General features: G+C 56.1%; 1 protein-coding gene across 4 annotated transcripts in view; it reads left to right on the forward strand.

Annotated features, from left to right (window-relative positions):
- The window catches only part of DSCAML1 (DS cell adhesion molecule like 1), a 261125-nt gene that overhangs the window by 122711 nt on the left and 115967 nt on the right, over positions 1 to 22447 (forward strand). For all 4 annotated transcript variants that reach the window (XM_075909312.1, XM_075909311.1, XM_075909313.1 and 1 more), the window contains exon 4: positions 21566 to 21712. In XM_075909312.1, coding sequence (XP_075765427.1) covers positions 21566 to 21712 — 147 coding nt within the window. The remainder of the gene's footprint in view (positions 1 to 21565; positions 21713 to 22447) is intronic.

Genomic DNA, 22447 nt, shown 5'->3' on the forward strand with positions numbered 1-22447 from the left:
GGGAGAACGATGTTGCAAATGCCATGGGATGGAAGGCAGCCTGTAAACATGTGTTGTCAAATGTCCCCGCTATTGGTGTATCCAGGTAGAACCCCCCCCCCCCCGCCCCCCGCTACTCAGTCTGCTCGGCGGAACTGCTGGAATGATGAATTCAGTTAATTTCTCAGTGAGTTTTTGAATATATTATTCAATTTTTTTCTCATTACTCACCCAGCTCCTGGAGGGGCTGAATAATTAGTGACTCTTCATGAATATGCATGGATAATGCAACACTTGGAGGAACATTTGTGAAGAACATTGGCTGGTTGTTGGCCCAGCCCCAGTTGTAAATTTACCCTCGCGTTTCCCATTAGTGACGGGAACTAGCGGTTGAAGGACTTGGCGTCGCCTGCAGCGTTGTCTGAGCCTCGTGTCTCACCTCCACACCAGGCAGGAGAGCTGGGCTGTAAAAGGCAGGGCACCCCATGGCTCTGGTTAGCTGGTGTGACTGCGCGTTGGGGGTCCCCCGTCTCCTGCACCCCAAAATGGCACAAACAGACTGCACCAGCCGGTGGAATAGAGGAAGTTTATTCCCTCTCCAGGATACAGCACAGCACAGATGGAATCTGGTCACAGAGCTGGGCTAGGATGCCTCAGGCCCCCTTGAGATGAGGGAGACTGGGCCCCTAAACTCCAGCCCCTTTCCCTAGGCTGTCTCCTCCATGCTCCCAGACAGCCAGCAACTAACTAACTCTCTTCCAGCCCTGCCCCCCAGCCAGGGCAGCCTCCACCTTCCTTTGTTCCTCTCCATGGGGAGTGTCTGGCCATACTGGTTTGCATAGTGACTCATCCTGTTTTGCTGGGTCATGGTACCCACGGCAGCCAGTGGGGGTTACCCCAGAGCCAGCAGCATAGAAACCAGCCAGGTACCCCCACTACGTCACAGCTGGCATTAGAACGGGGGGAACCAGTGGGGCCCCAGCTGAGATCCAGCCTCTCCAATGCTTGCAGATGGTCAGCTCTTTGGGGCAGGCGCTGCCTCTCCGATGTGTGTACAGCACCAAGCACGGTGCAGCCTCGCGGTGCTCCCAGAACACCCCTTCACGTGAGCCTGCTGGAGTCAGGTTCTGCTGCATGGAGACAGTGGGCAGCTTGCCCCTTCCACTGGTGGGGGTGTTGACGCCCGACTGGCCTGCAGACCACCGTGATGGCTGGTGCTTCCCCAGGGAATGCTGCAAGAGCGCAAGCATATTCACCCGCACCGTTGAAAGCTGGGAACCTTTAGCAAGGGCTACCGCATGGAGAGAGGTGGGTGGGGCTCTTCCGAATTCCTACTCAGCTCTTCTGAGTGAGTGGGGGGCTGTGCGAAGAGCAGAGAAGGGCCCAGGCGTGATGGGTGTGGTCTGAGGTGCACTGGTACCCGATACCACGGCATACCTGCTGGTGGGTGGCTACTCACATGCGAATCCACCGCCTGGGGGAATGGGAGCCCGCCTGTGGCCCGACGCTCAGAAGAGCAAGCTTGGCTCCAGGGGATCTAAGCGCCCTTCTCCGTACCCTGAACTTTAAAGGCATTGGGGTCCCCATGACACGTCCTATAAGACAGCAGCTTTGGGCATCTCTGGGAAAGAACCGTCGTGTGTGGGGCATTGCGGGGTACGTGTGATGTTCCTGGCGATCCCACTTTCTGAGTCACTGACAAATTAGCAGGTCTTAACTCGCAGGAACCAAAACACCCTTGAACTGAGAGAGGCGGAATCGGAGCACGGGGGCGTTGTCGCGCGGCTGCACTTCCTCGGACCAGAGAGCCCCAGACAGACGGCCGGGAAGTGCTGGACACGGCCCTTTGCGGAGGAGGTCTGGCCATGGGGAATGCCCGCAGCCGGGGGTTGCAGGTGCCTGGGAGGAGAGAGGCGAGCAAGACGGGGATTGTGCTGAGGGCCGCATTCACAGGCCCTGTCTAACTCTTCGTCTCCGCTGCACTCCCCCCTCAGAAACAGGGCGTGGCTTCTCTCTGAGGACACGTAGTCAGGGCTGGTGGGGGGTCCCAGGTACGGCCGGGGGAACGTCGCAGCGAGCTGAGGGGCAGAGCTGGCCTTGGCTAACGTCGCGCAGGTGAGTCAGTGCTGGAGCTGGGCAAAGCGCCCCAGAGCCGCTGCCTGGCGTGCTCCCCGCACACCTGCCTGGACCGTGCTATATTCGCTGTGCCTGCGGTCGCCCCTTCGCACGGGGCTGTCTGGTTAGCGTTTTAGTCACCAGAGCCGCTTGGCCTCCAGCCGGTCTCGTACAAGACAGCTCTGCGGCTCCCCGCTTATGGGCAGCGAGGGTCCCTCCAGCCGAACCGGATTAGGCCGTGCTGCAGTCCGAGCCTCTTGTCGCCAATCCGGCTGAAGCACACAGGGCAGCCATGAAGTGTTTCTTTCCTAAGGAGCTGTTCCCTCATGCCAGACGGCTCAACACCGAGACAATGACAGCACACCGGCCCGGCAGCTACCCTCTCATCCCTGTGTGCTAGACAAGAGACTCTTCAGGAGGGATTATCGCTCAGGAACCACTTACTCCTGTGTTACTACTTCATGCGCCAGACGTCTGTTCATGTCTGGCTTGTCTGTGAGTGAGCACTTGGGCACAGCTGTTGTGCTGGGAGCAATGGTGATTTCTGGTCCAGACCAAAAGTTGGGAGGGGAAAAAATTCCTGGGAAAAGCCACATTCAGCTTCACGGGCGGGAGCAGAGCGTTCTCTGTTGGCCAGGACTCTGCTGGCAGCCAGCGAAATGCGCAGCAGCATCATCCCAGTGTCGTATTTCCTTATTGGCCGATGACGCGCCAAAGGCGGGACATAACTCGCACAAGCGTGCCCACAGGAGCTCATGGTGCTAGCTGTGTTTGTGGTGGTCTCTGCCGTGTCACGGGACCCCTCCTTGTTACAGACGAACGTGGCTCCCGCCGTTGGCTCCAGGTGTTACTCTGCAGCGGTGTGTCTGATGAATCCCTGGGCAGGATTCTCCGGCCTGTGTGGTGCAGGAGGTCAGAGAGCCCCTGTGTGACGGACCGGGCCGGGTAATCAGAGAGCCCCTGCTGGCCTTGACATCTGAGTCTTCCCAAGAAAATGAGAAGTAGAATAAGAAATATGATCCTGCCCCTCGGGAATATGGGGGGGCGCTGTGTCCGCTGCGACTCGTACCCAGCAAGGTCTCATTCGGGGTGGCGTCTGCCGGCTCCGTTGCGGTCCCCATTGGCAGGGGAGCATTTATAAGCCTGTGCCTCGTTTGGATGTGCTGAGTGTCTGTGCCGTTTGTGTGGGGACGAGGCGGAAAGCGAGACCATTCCTTCCCGCTTCCCCTCGGCCCCCTTCTTTTTGGGTGGGGTGGGGAAGGTTGGGCGCCACCGCCCCTTCCTGTCCCATGGTGTGGTCCCTGGGGAGCTCACCAGCTGCAAGGAGGCTGAACGGTCAGTGCCCCTCGCGGATTCCAGCTCCCAGCACGTTCTTTTGGAACGGTGCCGCAGGCTTCAGGAAACGATCATAATATTTTTGCCACCCAAACGGGCCCGCCTCACGCTGTCCCTCTCTCCGCTAGGTTAACCGCGGTATCGCTAAGCAAAGCAGCTTCATTTATTTATGTTCTCAAACCCCTAACTAGGTCAACACACGTTTCTCTTGTCTTAATAATTATTGATAAGATGCAGCTGATCACGTGCCTGGCAGGAGCCCAGCTCCTGCTGCGCTGATCTCATTAGAGACCCTGCATATGCAAAAGATGCTCTTGTTTATCTAATTCCTGGATCAGCTGCTGACAGCCCCCTCCAATTTAACCATTTGGAGACCAAAGCCTAGGGCCATTTGCAGCCTTGATTTCCCCCTCCCCCTCCTCTTAAAGTGCATGGCACCCTGATTCCTCTGCATGATATAAAGCCTCAGAACATTGCAGGTGTATCGAATGCTCATAGCTTCGAAAAGCAGAGCAAACAACCCATGGCTTCTGTGACAACCTGGCTGTGAAGAAACCAGATGGTTGTATTGATTTGAGCAGGGAGCTGTAATCTATCATCTTCGTTATTGGTAGTGAATAGCTGATCAGCTGTGCTTCTCCCCCCCCCCCCCCATCTGACAATGCTGGAGCCTCTGTTCTTCTAATCTTTGGTCTCCCCCAAGCACAGATGGTCAATGGTTGGGGTTCTGGAAGTGCCAGGCTGCCACAGCTGAGCATTGGGAGGGGCAGAGAGCTCCGACAGGCGCAAAGCAGCCCCTGGGTGAAGGCTGTCTCTCTAGGCAGGAGTGTAAACTCTCCTGGCTTGATTTCCAAATGAGGAGCTCTGCGCGCGTGTGTGCGCGTGCGAGCGTGCGCATGTGTGTGCGCGTGTGTGCGCGCATGTGTGTGCGTGCGCGTGTGTGCGCGCATGTGTGTGCGTGCGCGCAAAAGGGCACTGGCCTGCACCAATCCAGGTTTTTGCACATTTGACTTGTGTGCTCCATGTTTCAGCGGTGCCCTTCTTTGCTTTTTTTTGAACACGCGTTGTTTGTGCCTAGCTCTTGTGAATAACAATGTGCACGCTGGGTCCCGCGCTGCTGTCCCACTTTGCGATTCCAGGGATGATCCAGGAAGACGTGTTGGTTTCTTGGTCCGGGCTAAGGAAGAGGGAGGGGCACTAGGGTACACACCTGCGTGTGAGAGAGAAGGTTGTTAACAAACTGTCGCCCGCTATTATCCCACGTCAGTTCTGGGCTGTAGAAGGCCACAGCCAGTTCCTTGTGTGTTGCGCTTTCCCCATTGAATTGAAATGTGGTCATCTCCACTTGAGCTTTACCTTGGGCAATGAATTTCTGTTCTACCGGCTTCCATCTTTGTCTCATTTCACCTTCTGGCAGCAGGACTTCCCATCAGTCCACAGAAGTTCTGGTTCTTGTTCCAATTATTTATTAGTTCCCATAATAGAAGAACTAGAGGACACCAAATGAAATTAATAGGTAGCAGGTTTAAAACTAATAAAAGAAAGTTCTGTGTAGTCAACCTGTGGAACTCCTTGCCAGAGGAGGCTGTGAAGGCTAGGACTATAATAGAGTTTAAAGAGAAGCTGGATAAATTCATGGAGGTTAGGTCCATAAAAGGCTATTAGCCAGGGGATAAAGTGGTGTCCTTGGCCTCTGATTGTCAGAGGCTGGAGAGAGTTGGCAGGAGACAAATTGCTTGATCATTGTCTTCGGTCCACCCTCTCTGGGGCACCTGGTGCTGGCTACTGTCGGCAGACAGGATACTGGGCTAGATGGACCTTTGGTCTGACCCAGGACGGCCGTTCTTATGTTCTTAAGGAACTCCAGGACCACAGTTTGGGCCTGGGGATAAAGCTGCTGATGACATCATGCCTAAGTTTCCTTTTTCTCTTTCTAACAACCACAGCTCACCAAGGCGGAGTTTGGGCGGCAGCCGTGCGCTCCGGGATGCGGCTGGCTTTTCATCCCATGCCCGGACGCTGACGGACTGAGGGGAAAGTGCTTGTGTTCCGTGCATGCCTCTCGCACCTGGCTAGTGAGCTCCCTTCTCCCGCCAGGTGCGAGAGGCATGCACGGAGCACAAGTTCTTTCCTCTCACTCCCTTCGTGTCCGGGGGACAGGATGAAAAACTAGCCATGTCCCGGAGCGCATGGCTGCCGCCCTTCCAACCCACCTGAAATTCCGCCCTTGCAGCTCCCAGGCAGATCCAAGCCATCAGGGTCAGAGACGTGAACAGTTACCAGGTAAGCCTTACCCTTAACGGGTGATTCTGGTTAATTGGTGGGGGCTGAAGCAGCGTCCCACCTGCCACAGGCAGAGGGCAGCTCTAGACCTGTGGGGCCAAGCCCCCTTTAATCTGCTCCACCAATGCCAACCTGCCAGGTCCAGCGTTTCCTTATTACCAGCCTTGTTTGCTTGTTCGCGGGCACAGGTGGCTGGTAGAAGCCGTCCTGGGAAACGTTTAAAACAGGCCTCCTGTGTTTGCACCCATTTCAAATAGAGAAAGCACGTTGTACTTCCTGTCCCAAACTGGGTTTGGCCTTGAGCAATTTCCTTCCCTTTGGGGCTGCCATCTCCCCTGGCTGTAGCTGAGTTGCAAAGGGATCTTTTCCATTCCCTTTCTGATTCCAAGTCCCGTCTGGTCACATTGTTTCCGAGCAGGACTCCTGTTCTGCTGCTGGGACGTGGGGATGGTTCCTTGCACCAGTGCAAAGTTCCTGCTACAGCGCTTTCCATCGTGCGTCTGATGTGCCTCCTTAAGCCCCGCGGCGGCTGCGTGGTCTGGATTGTGCGCCGTGCTCCAATGCTCATGGGAAACCACTGGGCTACGTGCAGAAGAAAGGAAAGTAAAACGAGGTTCGGCAAGGTTCGGCGAGGTTCGGCAAGCCCTAGGCCCCTCTGTCACCATGGAGCACACCTTGGCCAGGTTATGCAGCAGGGACCCAGAGTGCTCCGGCCTGCCTGCAGCCACCGCAACCTCCCGAACCCTTCGCCAAACGCGGCATCCTCATCCCGCATGAATATCATTAGCTCCTTTGCCGGGGGCTCGCTGAGCCTCCAGCCATTGAATCTGGAAGCGTCTCGCAGTGGGAATCGGGGGGTTTTAGATTGCAAAACCCCTTGGCCGTGATTTATAACTGCGGCTTCTCAGAGGCGGGGGTGGCCTGGGTTCCTGCTGATGGGGAGAGAGACTCTTGGTTCTGTTCAGCATGCAGGGAAGGGTGACTCTGCACCCTTGTTAGACAGATTTCATAGCGTGAAATAACGAGCAGAGCTGCATCGCAGGGTCTGCACGGAACGCTCTCACTAGAGCCAGGAAGTTAGCCGATTTCCACCTACATTTTGGTTTTCCTCGATCTGATCAGGGGATGATTTATATAGCAAGCTGCAGAAATCATTACAGATCCTGCTAGTGGCCTGGTTAATTAAAATACGCAGTTCTCTGGGTAGGGAAAGATGACCTATATTTATGGTATATAAGAAGACATCTGTCAACATGAGACGCTTATTTGCTCAATGAAAAAATAGGTTTGTGCCGTATTTCAGAGTCCTAGAATTGTAACTCTTTTTTTCCCCAAGCATTGCGGGTACACAAAACTAATTTAAAAAGGACGATTACTATTATTAACATAAGGGAGGACATATTTAGACTCCGTATTTTCTTCTCAAATAGGGGGAAATCCCTGAATGTTTCTAGTAATTTCTGCCAAACAGTTTGGTACAAACCAATAATTCCTCTCCTGTTTCCACAAAAGAATATGTTCGAGTGATGATAAAATAGATCATTTCAAAATCTGCAGATGGTTTCCACATATTCCTCCCCAGCTCGCTGCGGCTTTCCACTTCAGTAAACTGGTTTGGAATTTAGCCGGGGGCTGTGGAGCAAGCGTTCTGTCGTCTTGTTTTTCTTGTGCATGTTCTTTATGCCCCCTCTCCTTTTCCCGTTGCCTTCCTCTTTTATTTCCCCTCATTTTTCTCTCTAATAGGCAGTCGCTGTTCAAATCCGCTGCTTGGGTTGCTCAGTTTGTAACTCCTGTTGTATCTGTGCAAAGATCGAAGTTCTTTATTCTGTAGAAATAGACCCCGATTTTAACCATCATCAGCACTAAGCAGAAGCATTTTGGGCTCTGTCTCATAACATCTTCTCCATCCAATATGGCTTTCAAGTTGCATTGGGCTGTGCAGCTGTTTAATAATAATTCTGGTGCAGCTCTTTGTACTGTTAAAGGGAATCAAGACTCTTGTACGAGCTGGATGGCATTTAAGATTTGCATTTCCAGTAACTTGATTGGGGTTATTTCTCCCCTTCATTAGCTGGTTTCCCCCTTGGCTCTTAGATAGCTCCGCATTATAATTTACTGAGATTTCGTTACAATGAATAATGATGACTGGGCAATTTAAATGGGGAGAGGGGGGAGAGAAATCCACATGTTCTCCCGCAACCAAACCTGATGGCAAAACTCCTGCTGACTTAGGTGGGCACAGTAAATTCTCTCATGTGTGGGCAGTATTTTTTTTGACGTCTTGTTGCAAATGATAACTTCCCCCTATATTTTTATCATTCCCTTTACGACACAAATTGCAGCTGCTGTCACATCTGTCAAGGGACTCGGCAATAACGGTTGTTTTGTTGTGTGGTTTTTTTTTTTACAAGGGAACTTCCATTAAGCCCTTTCCATTTATATTTAATTATCCTTCACTGTTGTGATAGACTTTTATGAACAAACATTTTGGGTAGAGCTGTTCAAAAATGTTCATCCAAAGCTTTTTGACCTCAAAAGGCCTTTCTTTCAAAAATGAATTGGTTTTTTGGCTGCAATTTTTCACTTACTAAAAACTTTTGTTTTTAATCAATTGAAACATTTCAAAACAAGTTCAGCAAAGACGATAGAAGATTTCCAAGAGATTCTCTCCATTTTGCGCATTCTGCAAAAATGGACACGATTTTTGCTAATCTTGGTGCAAGTTTGTTGTTTGTTATTTACAGGTAGCATGTGAAAAAAGGGACAAAATCTGGTGGTGCGCGCTCCTGCACCCACTTGCCGCCTGGCTAGCCTGCGGAGAGAACTCTCCAGATGCAGGAGGCGTCTTTTTCAAATGCTGGTCCTTGCTCAGGAAAAAAATAGCAGGTGTGTGCATGCTTGGGTGGTAGGGTTGCCAGATGTTTCAACAAAAATACTGGACACACTTGACATCACATCACAGTCTACATTCCATCTGATTGAGAAAATACCAGACAGTTCTATTTACTCAATTATAGTGTCTCAATCTTTCCCCCGAACAGAAAGCTCAAATACTAGACTGTTCGGTTAAAAACTGGACACCTGGCAACCCTGTCTGGTAGAGAGCGATGGCCTCACACACGTGCTTAAGGGCTTTAGGTGCTGGGACCACAGCCGGGCACTTTGGCACCGGATTTGGCCAACGCTGTTATGATTTTTAGTTCTGCTTCCCATTTCCACCCAACTGTCCCACCCTTAGAAATCAATCTGGCTGCACCAGAGAATCTGCTCTATGTTTGGGAGAGTTGCTGCGTCTGTCTGTGTGTCCGTCCAGCCCTCTGAGTCCGTTTGTTCAAAAACTCCTCAAACGGGAGAAGCTAGGACTCCCAAATTTGGTGTGTAGCATCCTCTGATCATAACTTAAAGCAAGGCCGGGGTCTGCTTGCGTCAGGACAATGGGAGGCATGTGGAACGCAGCTGGTTTTCATCAAACAGAAAGGGAGGGGTGTGACAGCAGGGTCAGTTATACTCATGAGTGACCACAGGGAGGAGCAGCAAGCAAACGTGTCCCTGACAGTTCCAGAGAGCTGCAGAGCAGCTGCTGGCCAGACAGCATGGCCCCCGCCACCTCAGGCCAGCCCCAGTGAGCAACACCAGCAGCCAGGCAGCACAGCCCTGCCATCCCGAAGTGGGGAGTGGCTGGCCCCATCTCCCAACCCCCCCATCCCTGTCCCCCCGTCCTGAAGGACTTGAGCAATGCTGGGAAAATCTCCTAGTATCTAAATGCAGAAGGGAAACCTTTATTTTTAGTCTGTTGCCGAAAATAGCCAGAGACGGTTGAACAATATGAAATGTGTCAGTAACTTCTGGCAGCTCCCGGCCCTTTCGAGCTTCTGAGCCAGTAAGAACAAGCAGAGTGGAGCAAGGAAAGTCTGTAGTGGGAAGGGCTTCCTCTACTCCCTTGCTCCTGCCACTGTGGCAGACCTGTCTGGCCCCTTCCCCTACCCTCTCGCCACGATGCTACTTTTCTTACGGAAGTCCTGCCTCTGGCTCAAAGGTGCATATCTGGGACGGTGGCCGAGCTCCCTGGGTCGAGGAGCTGGATGCCAGCACAGGGCGGTAAGCCTCTGTGCTGCAGAAGGGGTTGTGCAGGAAACTGTTTTCCCCGGTACCCTGAGGCTGATGAAAATGAGCTGACAGAACAGAGGCAGCATTAGCCTAATTATGGCCATAAACGTTACCAACTCGGTGGTGGATTTTCCTTTCTCAGTGACTTCCTGTTTTCAGCTTTGAGATGCAAATTTCTGTACAATCCTTGATCTGGATTTTCTTCTCATTAGCATGAAATTTGACTAGTTCCACATTTTTAAAATAACTGCTTTTTGAATTTTTAACCAGTGTGTGTGTGTGTATTATACATGTATGGGGGGGAGGGTCACAGCAGAATTCCTGCTTTGTTCCGTGGGGCGAGCGCAGGGAAGCGAGTGTGTCTACAGCTGTACTTTTGGGGGAATAACTAAGCGTGATCAGCAATGAGGGTTTGTCATGCCAGCCTCACGCTTGCATATCGAAGCAGGAGCAAGCCATTAACTGTGGAACCCCCCCGATGGGCAGATGAGGACAAGCTGTCTTTGCAGATGCTGCGATACGGTGTGATTTTTCCCTTCTCAGTAGACTCCAGTGAGAGATTTGCCCCATGCCCCCACTCTGTAAAAACGAACTGGCAGATTCTGCCTCGTCGTCACAAACACAAATGGAACGGGAATGATGCTTCGAAGCCATTCCTCTGGCCCCCACCTGGAAAATGAAGGCGAGTCATTATAGAAGGGTAAAAACACTTAGCCTGGAAAAATCATTTTGGAAGGAGTCTTACCTCTGCGGCTGTGCTTCATGCCGGTCGTAATCTGGACGCATTGCCGCTGGGAGATGGCTAATGAGCGATTTTTGGCAAATGGCGTTGTCATATTTAGGTCCCCTTGGAGTGAGCGTGTTGTATTGAACTTCTAGGTGCAATCAGGACGCCAGAAGTGGGGGTGTTGGTAGTACTGGCAGATGGGGGGTAGGAGAGGCAGCTGGTATACACGCTTCGACCAACGCCATCCCCGGGTGAGCCTTCCTGCCTGCCCCCATGCCTTGTAGTAAACAGCCATGTTGCGGCTGGATCTTACCAGGCAGGATAAAAGGCTCCCTGAGAGAGGGCGGCGCTGTTTCTCCAAGTCCCCCTGCCCGGAGCCCACTGGGGCAGATACCGTCATGACACACCGCGGTGCAGCTGCATCACGTTGCATGGCCGGGCACTGAGCTGGCTGCTGCCCACGCCCCACAAGGAGCTTTGGGTTTGCCCCACTGGACGGCTGGCGACCCTGCTGGCTGGGCAGGTGAGAGCCTGGGCGGGGCCAGAAGGGAGTGGACCCAGCAGGGCAGCCGGCCGGGGCGGGGGCAGCACACCCGCATGCCAGGCGACCGCGTCCACGCCTGCGCGGCGCGTGGGGCCAGTGGCTGTTCGGCCGTGGGGCCCAGAACTGCTGTCAGCGAGCCTGGGGAGCCTGAGTCCTTTGGCTTCCATTGCCCCAGGGAAATGGGGAAACGTGCCGTGGCGGCTGACTTCTGCAGGCACCTCTGAAAACGGCATGCCCGGCCTCACCAGCCCTAAGGTCAGTCGCTCGTTGGCCCGGACCCGGCTTCCCTCTGGCCCTTCCTGTCCTGCTGGGCCTGAGTGGGTCCTCTGATGCCCCATTGACCCTGCCCTTGGTTCCCATCGACCTGAGCTCTCTCCCCGAGTGCCTGTCGGGGCAGAACTGGGTCCCTCCTTGGGCTCGGGATGCCAGTTTTGGTTGGCTGTCGTCCAGCAGGGATGAACCATCCCCTGGCAGTCTTTTAATTCCCGGGGAATCCAGGAGAGTCCTGGAGGGCTGGCAACCCCACGCTGGGCTTGCTCTGCAGACTCCGGGAGGAAAGTGCTTCCCCGTCTGATTTCCTGGGCTTTGCGGCTGAGAAACGAGGCGTGTGACTCGTATGGCGGTGCCCGTCCTGGCCAGGCTGCGCAGCCCGTGGCTGTAACTGCGGGGCAGGCTCTGTTACCGCAGCCCACAAAAATTCCACGTCTGTCACTTCTCGTTTATAATTCACAGGCAGGCAGGGAAGCGTCGTCTTTCTTCCTTCTCCTGCCCCCCAACCGGCTTCCCTCCCTGCCTCCCCTCCTGTCTCTGGCACATAATGAGTTTGATAAGAAATTGTCTCGTTAACAGGATTAGGCACGGAAATCTCTAGTCCCCTCCTATTCATTTTGTAATGTTCCTCATCCTGTTCTGTAATTTTCTGCTGGTATTAGGCGTCTGTGGACCACCTCGGGGAGATTAATTCCTGCTTGTTCGGGGATCGCGCGAATGCTGAGACGCCAGAACCGTGCCCTCTGCAGGTGCCATGCTGTCATTATGGCTAATTTACATGAAAGCCCCATTAACTCTTTCCCCGAGAAGCCTCATCTCTTGAAATCTGCCGCACCCCTCGGTCTCTGCCTTCCGTGCTGCGAGATGCGGGGGCTGAGTCTGTTATGCAGGCGCAGGGGAGGCGGCTGGGTGGCGGCGGAGCGAGGAGGTAGTTTGTGGTAGCGATAGTGACGTCTTCCCCAAAGTAACTTCTGCATATAAATAAAACGACCCAAAATACTCTGCCTTGTGTTAGAAGGCACCCGCTCTTCCCAGAGCACCCTCTCTTTTACAGGAACCGTATGGGCTCCGAGGCATTCAAATCTGATGGACCGACTTCCTCTGTCATTTACCAATGTGAACCCATTGATTTCTGTAGCATAACTCTGGGTTTACCCCAGTGAAAAGGAGAGCAGAAATTGGCCCCATTGATTTCCCCAATTACCCTTGATTTAATAATTCTTCATAACTGTCAGAATACCCCCCCTCCCCCCCGGGATGCTATTAAAAAGAGGCCTCTGTTAATACCAATTTTATCAAGTCATGAGCACATATCTGTGAAAGTGGCTCCAATTTTTGGTCATACTCACCACACATATTTATTTTATGTCAATAAAAATTTGGAGAAGGAGAAATGTCTGAGGAATTTCCTCCCAGAGAATTTAAAAGGGGCTTTGGGAGTTGAATTTAGACCAAATGTAGGCGTCGGGGAGAGCGACGCTTTCGAAGAGCACAAGGCCGAGAGCAGGGTTTGTCATTACATTTAAAAAATCCCTGCAAAGTGATTTGCTTAACGATGCAAACATGTCATGTGTGCAGTCCTCTCAGTGCAGCATTTTGCCACTGCATTAAACCCTCCAGCTTAGCATGCGCAGAAGGTGTGTCCTGGTGTATTTCTGAGAGGCAAAAAGTAAGCAAATGGCATTCCCAGGGAAGAGATCAGTACGCTGAGCAGCCTGTTGGCTGTGAACATTCGCATGGTTTGGAATTTAGCACAGGAAATCTGGGTTCCCCCCCCCAAAAAAATGATGGTTAACCTGATGGTGTCCTTTTGAAAGTGAATAATTCATTCAATTACTATTTCTTCTTTATATTGCATCTGTGACAGATGAATTTCTTCTAGTTGTTTGTGATCACCGGCCATACTTTCAGGAGCTAATTCCTGAAATATGGATTGCGCCCAGGTCCCTGGTGGTGACATTTTGTATTCACGCCATGTGATTTGGTTGGCCGTTGCTGAGTTTTGACAGGGCACGTAAGCTGCATGGTAACGCTTCAGTTTACAGAACTCTTGGGACAGAGTTGTGGGATTTGAATGGTCGATTCCACAGTCAGTATTTCTTTCACCAAATATTTTCCAAGCTCTTCCTTCAAAATTGCTTCTTTTAGGGATGTTCCCGCCGCAGAACTTGCATGCCAGCCTTCTCGTGGAAGGGGAGCGCTGACGGGGCAACAGAGGCATGGCCAGTTGTTTTAAAACCTGAACAAATATTCGCAGGGAACTTGTCTGTAACAGTTGCCCAGTTCCGACTGTCTAGCAACCCTCTGACAATGCAAGAAAGCCTAAGGCAGGGTGGGGCCCTTTTTTGGGTCGGGGCCATTGACCCACAGAAAAATCAGTCGTGGGCCACACAAGTGAGAAGCAAAAAACCCCCCAAAAAACAAAAAGAAAAAACCCCAAAGCCTCATTGACGTCCCCAGCCGAGAAGGGGAAGACACTCCCCGCGTTGCCCTCACACCCCAGAGCCTCGGGGGGCCCAGGCTAGGAGATTCTGTGGGCTCCAGCCCTGTGTGGGGTGGGCACACCAATGCAGGCCCCCCAGTGCTGGAAGGGGAGCCCTGTGCCTTGGGCGCTGGATCCAGACAAGTCAGGGGCCACATCTGGCCCCGGGACCTGAGGTTCCCCAATGTTTCCGGTGACAATGCATCCATCAAAGCATGCAGAAGCGCTTGGTGGAACTCTTGGCCACAGCGTAGCGGGACTGACGCCGACCACTGGCTGTCCGAGCGTAGAAAGACACTTTGCCGCGATGTCCCACCCTTCTGCGTCCCAGCTGGCGTTATTTGCGTGCAGGGCGCAGAGCTGAGTTGGGCGCAGACGCTGGGATGTGGCAGCTGGTGCAGCGGGGAAGGGGCTCGAGCCCTGTTTTACAGCTGTGGGCAGAGGCCGAGGAGCTGCAGCACTGGCTCATCAGCCGGGAGCAGAGCCAAGCCCGGCACCCAGCAGGGATGTACATTTTTAGCGGACGGGGACCCTGCCGCGCACTCTCGCTGTGAAGAGCCAGTTCCCTGGCGACGCCCCAGTGCTGAGCGGTGGCTCTGGCGGGCGTGGAACGGGCTGTGCCGGGGGGTTGGCGTTGGAAGCACAAACCTGCGTGGAGGGCCTGGAGGGGGCCATCGGGCAGCAGGCCCCTGCCAATGCACACGGCGGAGAGCGAGAGCTGGGCACGGCCCGAGCACCGAGCGCCTGGGGAGAGCGGGGGGGGGGGCCCGTCTCTGTACGGGAACTCGTGGAGCGGGCCCTTGGCCACGGCAGGAGAGGCATCCTGTCCCGGGGCGGTAGGGAGGGCGGAGCCCTCGCTGCACATGATGAGCGATCGCTGCCGTCCCGGGAAGGGCCGCAGTAGAGGTCTCGCCTTGCCCATAGGAGGGGGAGACCTGCCGTGATGGGAGGGGGCTCCAGAGACGGGTTTGAGGATCACCCACGCGAGGGGCAGGTGAGAGAGTGGGAAATAGCATCCACCCCGTGCAGGGCTCAGCCTCCGGCTCCCCGCAGCACTGCCGGGGGAGGAGGAGGCTGGCGGGAAGGCTGTGCTACGTAGGGAGGAGGGAGAAGAAAACGTTGCAGGCACAAGAAATACAAGGGCCTTGGGCAAGAACAGGGGGGAGATGACAGGCCGGAAGCAGGCGGCAGGTTTTGCAGAAGGGCTGAGGTTCAAGCCAGAGCAGTGCAGACCAAGCCTTGCACGGCGCGTGGCATCCGTCCTGCCCAGTAACACTCAGGTTCTCGCACTCAGCTCCTGTGTGGTGGCGGCTGGCAGGTCTCGTTTTAAAATGCACATGGCCCTGCAGACTAAAAGAGCTAAGCGTGTGTGGCCTGGCTCCTGGATGGCCAATGAGGTGACAGAGCAGCGTGCTGGGTATAAACGAGACTCGAGCGGAATGGTTGTTTGCAGGCTCTTTGGGGCAGAGACTTCTTCTGCATTGGAACAGAGCCTGGAATATATGGGGGCTGTTGCAATAGAGATGTCAGGTAGGGGGAGGGGTGCACAGGAGTCTAATGAAGAGCCACGGGGTAAAACAAATCAAAATGAACATGGCACCCAGGAAATGATTTCCAAGCCACTGGGTCTCAACGTCACTGTGCACAGGCAGTCGTCAGAGAGCGGGTGTGTGTCTAGTGGGGGCCGGCTGGGATCAGGACTTGGCCCTGCATTTTTTAACAGCTTTATCAATGACCTGGGAGAGACCCTAAAATCCTCTCTGATAAGGCTCGCGCGTGGCCCCGGACTTGGGGAGTGAAGAGGCGAGTCGGCGATTTCGAGCGACCTGGATCGCCCTGGGTGCAGGGAACCAGAACACCCGTAAGTACAGCTGCGAGTGAATGTGTGGATGCGTCCAAGCCCGGAGGCTGCGGGAGAGGGGACTCCGCCCGGGGAGGCAGGGACGCCCTGCAGCTGTGTGGGGGCCGTGGGTGATACTGAGCGGAACGTGAGCTCCTGGTCTGCGGCTGTGACCCTTGGCTGGGGAGACGAGAACACCAGCCAGGCAGGTCGTCGCTCTGCACTGGCGTGGCTGCGAGGGGAATACGTGCCGGGTTCGGTGTCCCCAAAGCAGGACACACGTCGCTGATTGAAGGGCCCAGAGAAGAGCGGGGACCCCGGCTACCCACTGCAGCGGCAGCCCCAGTCCCGCCATGGTCTGGGGAGGAGCAGGGCAGGCCTGGCCATGCGGAGTGGAGCCCTGGCCACGCCCGCATTCCCAGCCCACCCCCCATGGGGTCAAGGTTAACTGGTCAAGCATTGTGTTTGTCCGGTTAACTGGTTAACCGCTATTTGCCCCACTAATTTCCACTCCCCAGGTCGGTTCCATCCTGTTTTCGAAACATCCTCTTTTCATTTCCTCTTTTCTGGGGTCATTGTCCTCGCTCAGAAAACCCATTCAAATGCGATTCCAGTCTGACAGCATCCCCTTGGTGCGTGTGCAACGAATGTCATGGTGACCCTGTGCCAGCGAGCCACCGGGGTCCAGTCATTTGGAGCACGCCCGGGCAGTGCTCCCAGTTTGATTACAGCAAAATTAGAAGTAAAATCTTGTTGCCCCAGGCGAATGAGGTGGGTGTTCATTCTGGAGCAGGGCGATACAGCTGTGCAGAGAAAGAGACTAAGGCCAGAAAGAGAGCAGCCCTTCACAGCACCCCTCTTTCCAGCCCTCTGGCTTTATTTGCTCTGGCCGGCTCTGTAGCTGTTCGGTGTCACTTGCCGTAGCTGGCTGCGGGGAGACGAGCCGTTCCCCAAGCCCCAGCCCTGTGACGTCAGCGCGCTCCATGCCCGCTGTCAAGGAGCCAAGAACACGGTGCTGCCACCCAGTGCAGGGTGGAATTGGGGGCTGGCTAGTCCGGAGCTCTCTGCCTCAGCACTCAGCCGCTGCACAGCCAGCAGCTTGGGGCTGGCGTGAGGTCTCTGGGGAGGTCGAGATGGCCTGGCTGCTCGGCTCTGAGCAGTGCGAGGGACACGCGTCTCTCGGGCTGTGGAAGGCACCGGTCCCCAGAGACCCCACCTGCGGGCTGCGTGCCTTTGGCCGCTTAGCATACGCCAGGCATTCAAATCCAGCCCCGGCTCGTCAGCGAAAGTGGGTCATTCCGATGTTGCGGCCTCTTTTCATTGCTTACAATCACTTCTTGGAATTGTCCCTTGGAGACGCCCGTGAAAATGTGAGCACACACAGGAGCGGCACCTGCGGAACCGCGGTGGAATCCCTCAGCGGAGCCTTCGGCTGTGCGGGCCCAGCCCTGCCTGCAGCGGCACTTGCAGAACTCTAGTCTCCAGACGTAGCTTCCCCTTTCACGTGGGGACCCCGTGCACGTCACACAGCCGTGTAAATGTGCACGTGTAAGTTGAGTGCTAGTGAACAGCCCCGCTGGGCACCACTGGAGGTTCTCTTCTCCCCCTGTAAAGTGGAGCAGCCGGGCCACTGGCTGGGCAAACTTCCGCCCACTGCATGCCGTCAGGTGCTTCTTCCCTGCCCAGGACTGGCCACCCCTGCTCTGCTCTGGGCGTGGCTCCTGCCTGCGGCAGGGCTCTGGACACCAGACTAGCCTCACTCCCAGGAGAAGGCCCCATCAGGCAGGCCTGAAAGGTGCCCCTGGGCCTCGCACTCCCCGTGCTGCCATGGAGCCAGCAGCCGCACCTCGCAAAGGTGATGTTTCTGGGGCCCGTTCTCCTCGTGCGCTGAGCCTGGCTCTGCCTGGGCAGTGGAGAATGAGGAGAGGCTTGGGTGCGTGGCGTGGCGTGGCCTGCTGACGTTGTTTTGCAGGGGCCACGGAACGCGAGGGTGGCCGGGTCCTGTGGCCTAGTGCTGCTCTGTGCCACTCGGCCGTGTGCGGCCACGCAGGGGAAATGTCGCCTTGGAAAGGGGTAGGAAACCCGCTGCTATCGTCCACCCCGGGGACTGGGTGTGCTTGGGAACGTGTAATACAGGGGCCAGAGAGCGTGCAGCACGTCTTACATTTGTATTTGGGCTCCTGGATGGCTTCCATTTCACACCCGGGGCTGGAGCCTTACTCTGCCTGATCTAATCTCTCTCTGGTGCAGGGTGTGTGCAAAGCTAGCGACCTGCAGGTCAAGGGCCTGTGCTGAGGGGCAGTCCCATTGTGCAAAAGGTGACAAGGTGGCTTTGGTAGCGGCGGGAGTGCTGATAGCTGCAGCGGCGGATAGCACAGCCGGGCAGCAGGCCTAGAAAACACCGTCTGGGCTTGGCTGGCAGAGATTTTCCATTACCACTGAGCCGGAGGAGAGAGGCCACGTCCCTCTCCAAAGGACAGCCCCGCCGACAGGCAGGCTAGGAAAGCAGATGCAGCTGCCACTGAAAATCACAGGCCGGGTCCTCGGGGCTTCCCCGCCTGCCTCCCTGTCATTGCTCCGGGGTTCTCTCCGTTACTTTAACTGTGGCCGGAACTGGCCCCGCCGGTCGCTGCCTGCTCAGGGTGGCGTGTGCTCAAACGACAGCTAATTCATGAGCACTGGCACCTATCGATCCCTGGCCGTTCCAGCAGAACGTGTCCGGACGTATCGGCCCCAGCGTGCCAAGGGAAAGTTCTCTCGTTAGTCTAATGAACTACACAAGGGCTCTCTCCCGCAGCCCTGACCCCTTTGTTTTTCTAGATCTATATTGGATGGGGCAGAAACTGTGAACCTGTATCGATCGTCGGTTTTCTCTTGCCATTGGAAGGCCACTGGGACAGATGCCCCCCCTTCTACCAGCCCTCGGAAGTGGGATTTTTGGAGGGTCACTTGCAGAGGCTTCTGGTCGCCTCTAGCGCCGAGAGTTAAACCGGCGCAGCTCCGGCGCGCTGGCCACGCGTGCACTTAGCCCTCCGCTTCCCGAAGCCTTCCCCCCACAGACGAGCAGGGTCTGCAGGGGCGCCCGTCCATACAGGTGAACTGGGCGGTCGCCTAGGGCGCCAAGTTCAGTGGGGCGCCAAATGGTGGCGCAATATCGTTGAGAGGTTTGCAGGCGGGGGGGCCGATTGCAGGGTCGCCTGGGGCGCCAGTTGCTGGCAGCTAGTCTAGGGCCGCTCCTAGGGGTCGGTTTGCCTGCTTGGGCTTCTGGCCCGTGCTGGGGGACATGCCCTGACTGGGAGCTGGGAGTAGCTGGGAGAAGTTTCCTGCCGTCCGGTGAGTTTGCTGTGGGTGTTGCGTGGCGCTCTGGGGCTGGGGAGCATGTGCGTGAAACTCACCCGGAGCCTGCACTGAACGGCTCCGCGCCTGGGTCCAGGATCTAGTGCACACCCCAGCCTGGCTCCCTGGCTCGCCCCCTGTACGGAGTCGCTGGAGCTGTCTGCTGTCCCGTGCCGGGCCGAGCTCCCCGTTGGCAGCGCGTTGGCCTTTCTGGCCCCGCACACGGCCTAGGCACGTGCACCCTTACACCCCCCTGCCCGGCCTTGCTCCGTGGGCCTCGCTGCCTCGGCAGGGCGGGCGGGAAGGGTTCTAGGCTGTCTCCGGGCCCGGGGGCGGGGAGGCCAGGTGCAAATAGGTGTCTGGGCTTCGTTTGTGTTCGTTTCACGGTGGGGGGTGTTCCCCTCCCCCTTGTCTCCCTGTGTTTTCTTGGCTCTCCATTGTGAGGGCTCTGTAGGTTCCCCAGCCCCCCCCCCCCCCCCCCCCCCATGCCGTAATTGGATTCTCATCAAACATGCAGGAGCGATGCTGCAGAGGGGCCCTCTAGAGGTTTGAGCGCACAACTGCCGGTTCCTGTCTCCCTCGCGCGCGGCACGGCGCTCGGCTCGGCTCGCAAGCCTTTGTTTCCGGGGAGTCGCAGCCTTCTGAAAACGGCACCGCAATTAAATATGCACAAAAACTAGCGGGGGGAAGAACGAGGACACTCGGGGTTGTGGAGCAGCATTTGGCAGCAGCTGCTTGTTGCCATAGAAACTGCCTCCCCCTTGCTTAAAATTCCAGTACAGCCAATATTCTGTGCTTACTGGTTTGCTGCGAGATGAAAAATTAATGATCTATTTGCATTTTATTGCAATTGCACCTGTAGGGCTTTTCTGTCTCTCTTGGACCTTTCTATTAATCCCTGGATGCTTCCGATTGACAGCTCGGAGCTACAACTGTTCTGCAATGATGTGTGCGCTGCGGCATTGTCTTTGCCATGTCATAACACAGAGACAAAACAACACATGCAGATTTTGGCTAATGAGCATCTAGCCCCTCCTTGTAAACACAGAGAGAGAAATCTCTCCTCTCCGCCATCCGCCCCCTCCCCTTGCAGGTTCTGCAAAGCAGCGTGTGCAGCGACTCTGCCTGATCACTTGGGTGACTTGTCAGGCCTCCGTGTGGCTGCAGGGCCGGACATCGACTTGTTGCGCCTTCCAGACGTTGTGGCACGTGGCTTTGCGGCCTGTGTGCGCTCAGGCGCGCTGTGCAGTGAGATGTGAGCTCGCGGGCTCTCTCCGCGTTAGGCTCTGTGTCAGGAGTCGTGCTGGGAGTGCAGTTCGCGGGGGGGACACGAGTATCTGTCCGGGCCGGGGCCGAGTCGCTGCGCTGGGTGCTGCTGAGATGCTGTGGTTTCCTGCGCTTGGAGGGCAGCCTTTGGTCTCGCAGGGGCTCGTGATTCTCTGTGCACGTCTGGTTCTGGCTTCTCACCCCCTCGCTTGAGAACAGCCCTGTGTCCGTCATGGCCATAGACAATGCTCTTCCCCCGGCTCTGCTCGTCTTCGTAGCCACAGCTGGGCTCAGGAGATGGCATCCGATCCAAATTGCCCAGGCCTTTGCAGGGGGGGCATGTGGCGGTGCCATGCTGCTGGTGAGCAACTGCCGTGGCCCCTCCCGCCGTGGCTGCGCTGCCGTGGTGGAGTGAGAGATCCCAGCCGTTGCTCTCCGGGGAGCACAGGCTCTATGCGAGGGCAGTCGCACCAGGATACAAGGTGCTTCCCAGGGGCCGGAGCCGGCTCCAACCTCTTTCCCAAGCCATTTGCTTGCTGCTTTTCCAGGCTGCTGCTGCCTTCTTCCACACACTCTTGAGCGTTTATGAATATTCATGGGGAAGGACAAAGCTGGGGGGCAGGTTAAGAAGTGGGCCGAGGACTGCTCCTTGGCCTGCTCACCGCCCCGGGGCAGAGGCAAGGGAGGCCTTTGCCGCGTGAGAGCCGTGCTGGCTGGCCGGCGTTGTGCTGCGCGTTCCCTGCTGCCCTCTGGAGTCTCCCCCAGCGCTCGAGTACCAGCTCAAGCTCTTGATTTGTTTTCGCACACGGCTAAGTAAGTTAAGCTAATTGTTGTCTCGGCGGGATGGATTCCCTTCTAATTGTCCCCTTGCAGTGGGGCACGCCGAGACGGGCTCAGGCTGAGGCGGGAGCCGCAAGCTCGCCTCTCGCCCGCCCTGCCGGCATTACCAAACCACCGACCCGCCTGGGGCGCTCCTCTCACGCCCAGCACCTCTGGTCCCTTCCCGGGCCTGGGAGGGGCTGCAGAGACGTACTCCTCTGCCCCGTTCCGGCCTTCCCCCTCCTCTCGGCAGGGGCCAGCGGCTGGGGTTCGCTCCCGCCGCCCAGGCGCACCCTTGGCTGCAGGCCGCCGATGGCTCGCCCCTCCCGGCTTGTCCCCTGGATGCCTGGCGATGCCCCCTGGATGCCTGGCGATGCCCCCTGGATGCCTGGTGATGCCCCCTGGATGCCTGGCGATGCAGTGTATAACCAGACTCCCCCTCTCTCCCGCTTGTCTCCCCAGAACATCGGTTTTTTATTACTTTCTATGGGGGGTTGTACATATCGGACGTGCAGAAGGAAGATGCCTTGTCCACCTACCGGTGTATCACCAAGCACAAGTACAGCGGAGAGACGCGCCAGAGCAATGGAGCCAGGCTGTCCGTGTCAGGTAAGGCTGGGCCCCTGCCCGGAATCGGAGGGCAGGCCTGGTCTCATGCGGCCCTGCTCCCATGATCTCAGCGCGCCTCCTGGCATGGTGACAGGTGCATGGAGGTGGGGGGGACAGCCCGGGAGGCTGTAATGTGACGGGGTTGACGGGGGCTGGATTTGCAGTGGTATCTCCAGGGTCAAGCCAATGATCCTTGTAGCTCAGCAGCCTCTCCTCCGCCAGTGCTCAGTGCCAGGGGCTTCGCTTTCCTCGAATGCCCCAGTGCCAGCTTGTGGCAGGCACGTTCTAGGGGCACCCAGAGCATGGCGTGCATCCCCAGCCATCACGTAATAGCCATTGATGGACCTTGCCTCCAGGAACTCCTCTCTGTAATCTGCTTCTCTTTTCGTCCTTCACCACATCCCCTGGCAGTGAGTTCCACAGGTTGACTGTGTGCTGTGTCAAGCCCCTAGGGCACTGGGCACTTGGGAAACCTTGGCCATGCTGTTCTCTCTCTCCTCCGGGCGGCGGAGCCCAGCCTTTGTGTTATCTGGTGGGCCAGGCCTGTTTGCTTTCTTGGGGGGTGGGTGGAGGTGGGGGCAGCATGGAACGAACGAGGGGGGGGAATGGTCGAAAGGGGAAAATCTTACCCTCCCAGTCACCCCCGTGAGCAGACAAAGACTCCTCCTGACGGGAGAGGAGCCAAGCCAAGTCCTGCACTCCCCGGGCTTCTGCCCCAGGTGGCCTGTTCCTTCT

The sequence above is a fragment of the Pelodiscus sinensis genome, chromosome 26 (genome assembly GCF_049634645.1).
Source record: "Pelodiscus sinensis isolate JC-2024 chromosome 26, ASM4963464v1, whole genome shotgun sequence".
Classification (NCBI taxonomy): domain Eukaryota; kingdom Metazoa; phylum Chordata; order Testudines; family Trionychidae; genus Pelodiscus; species Pelodiscus sinensis.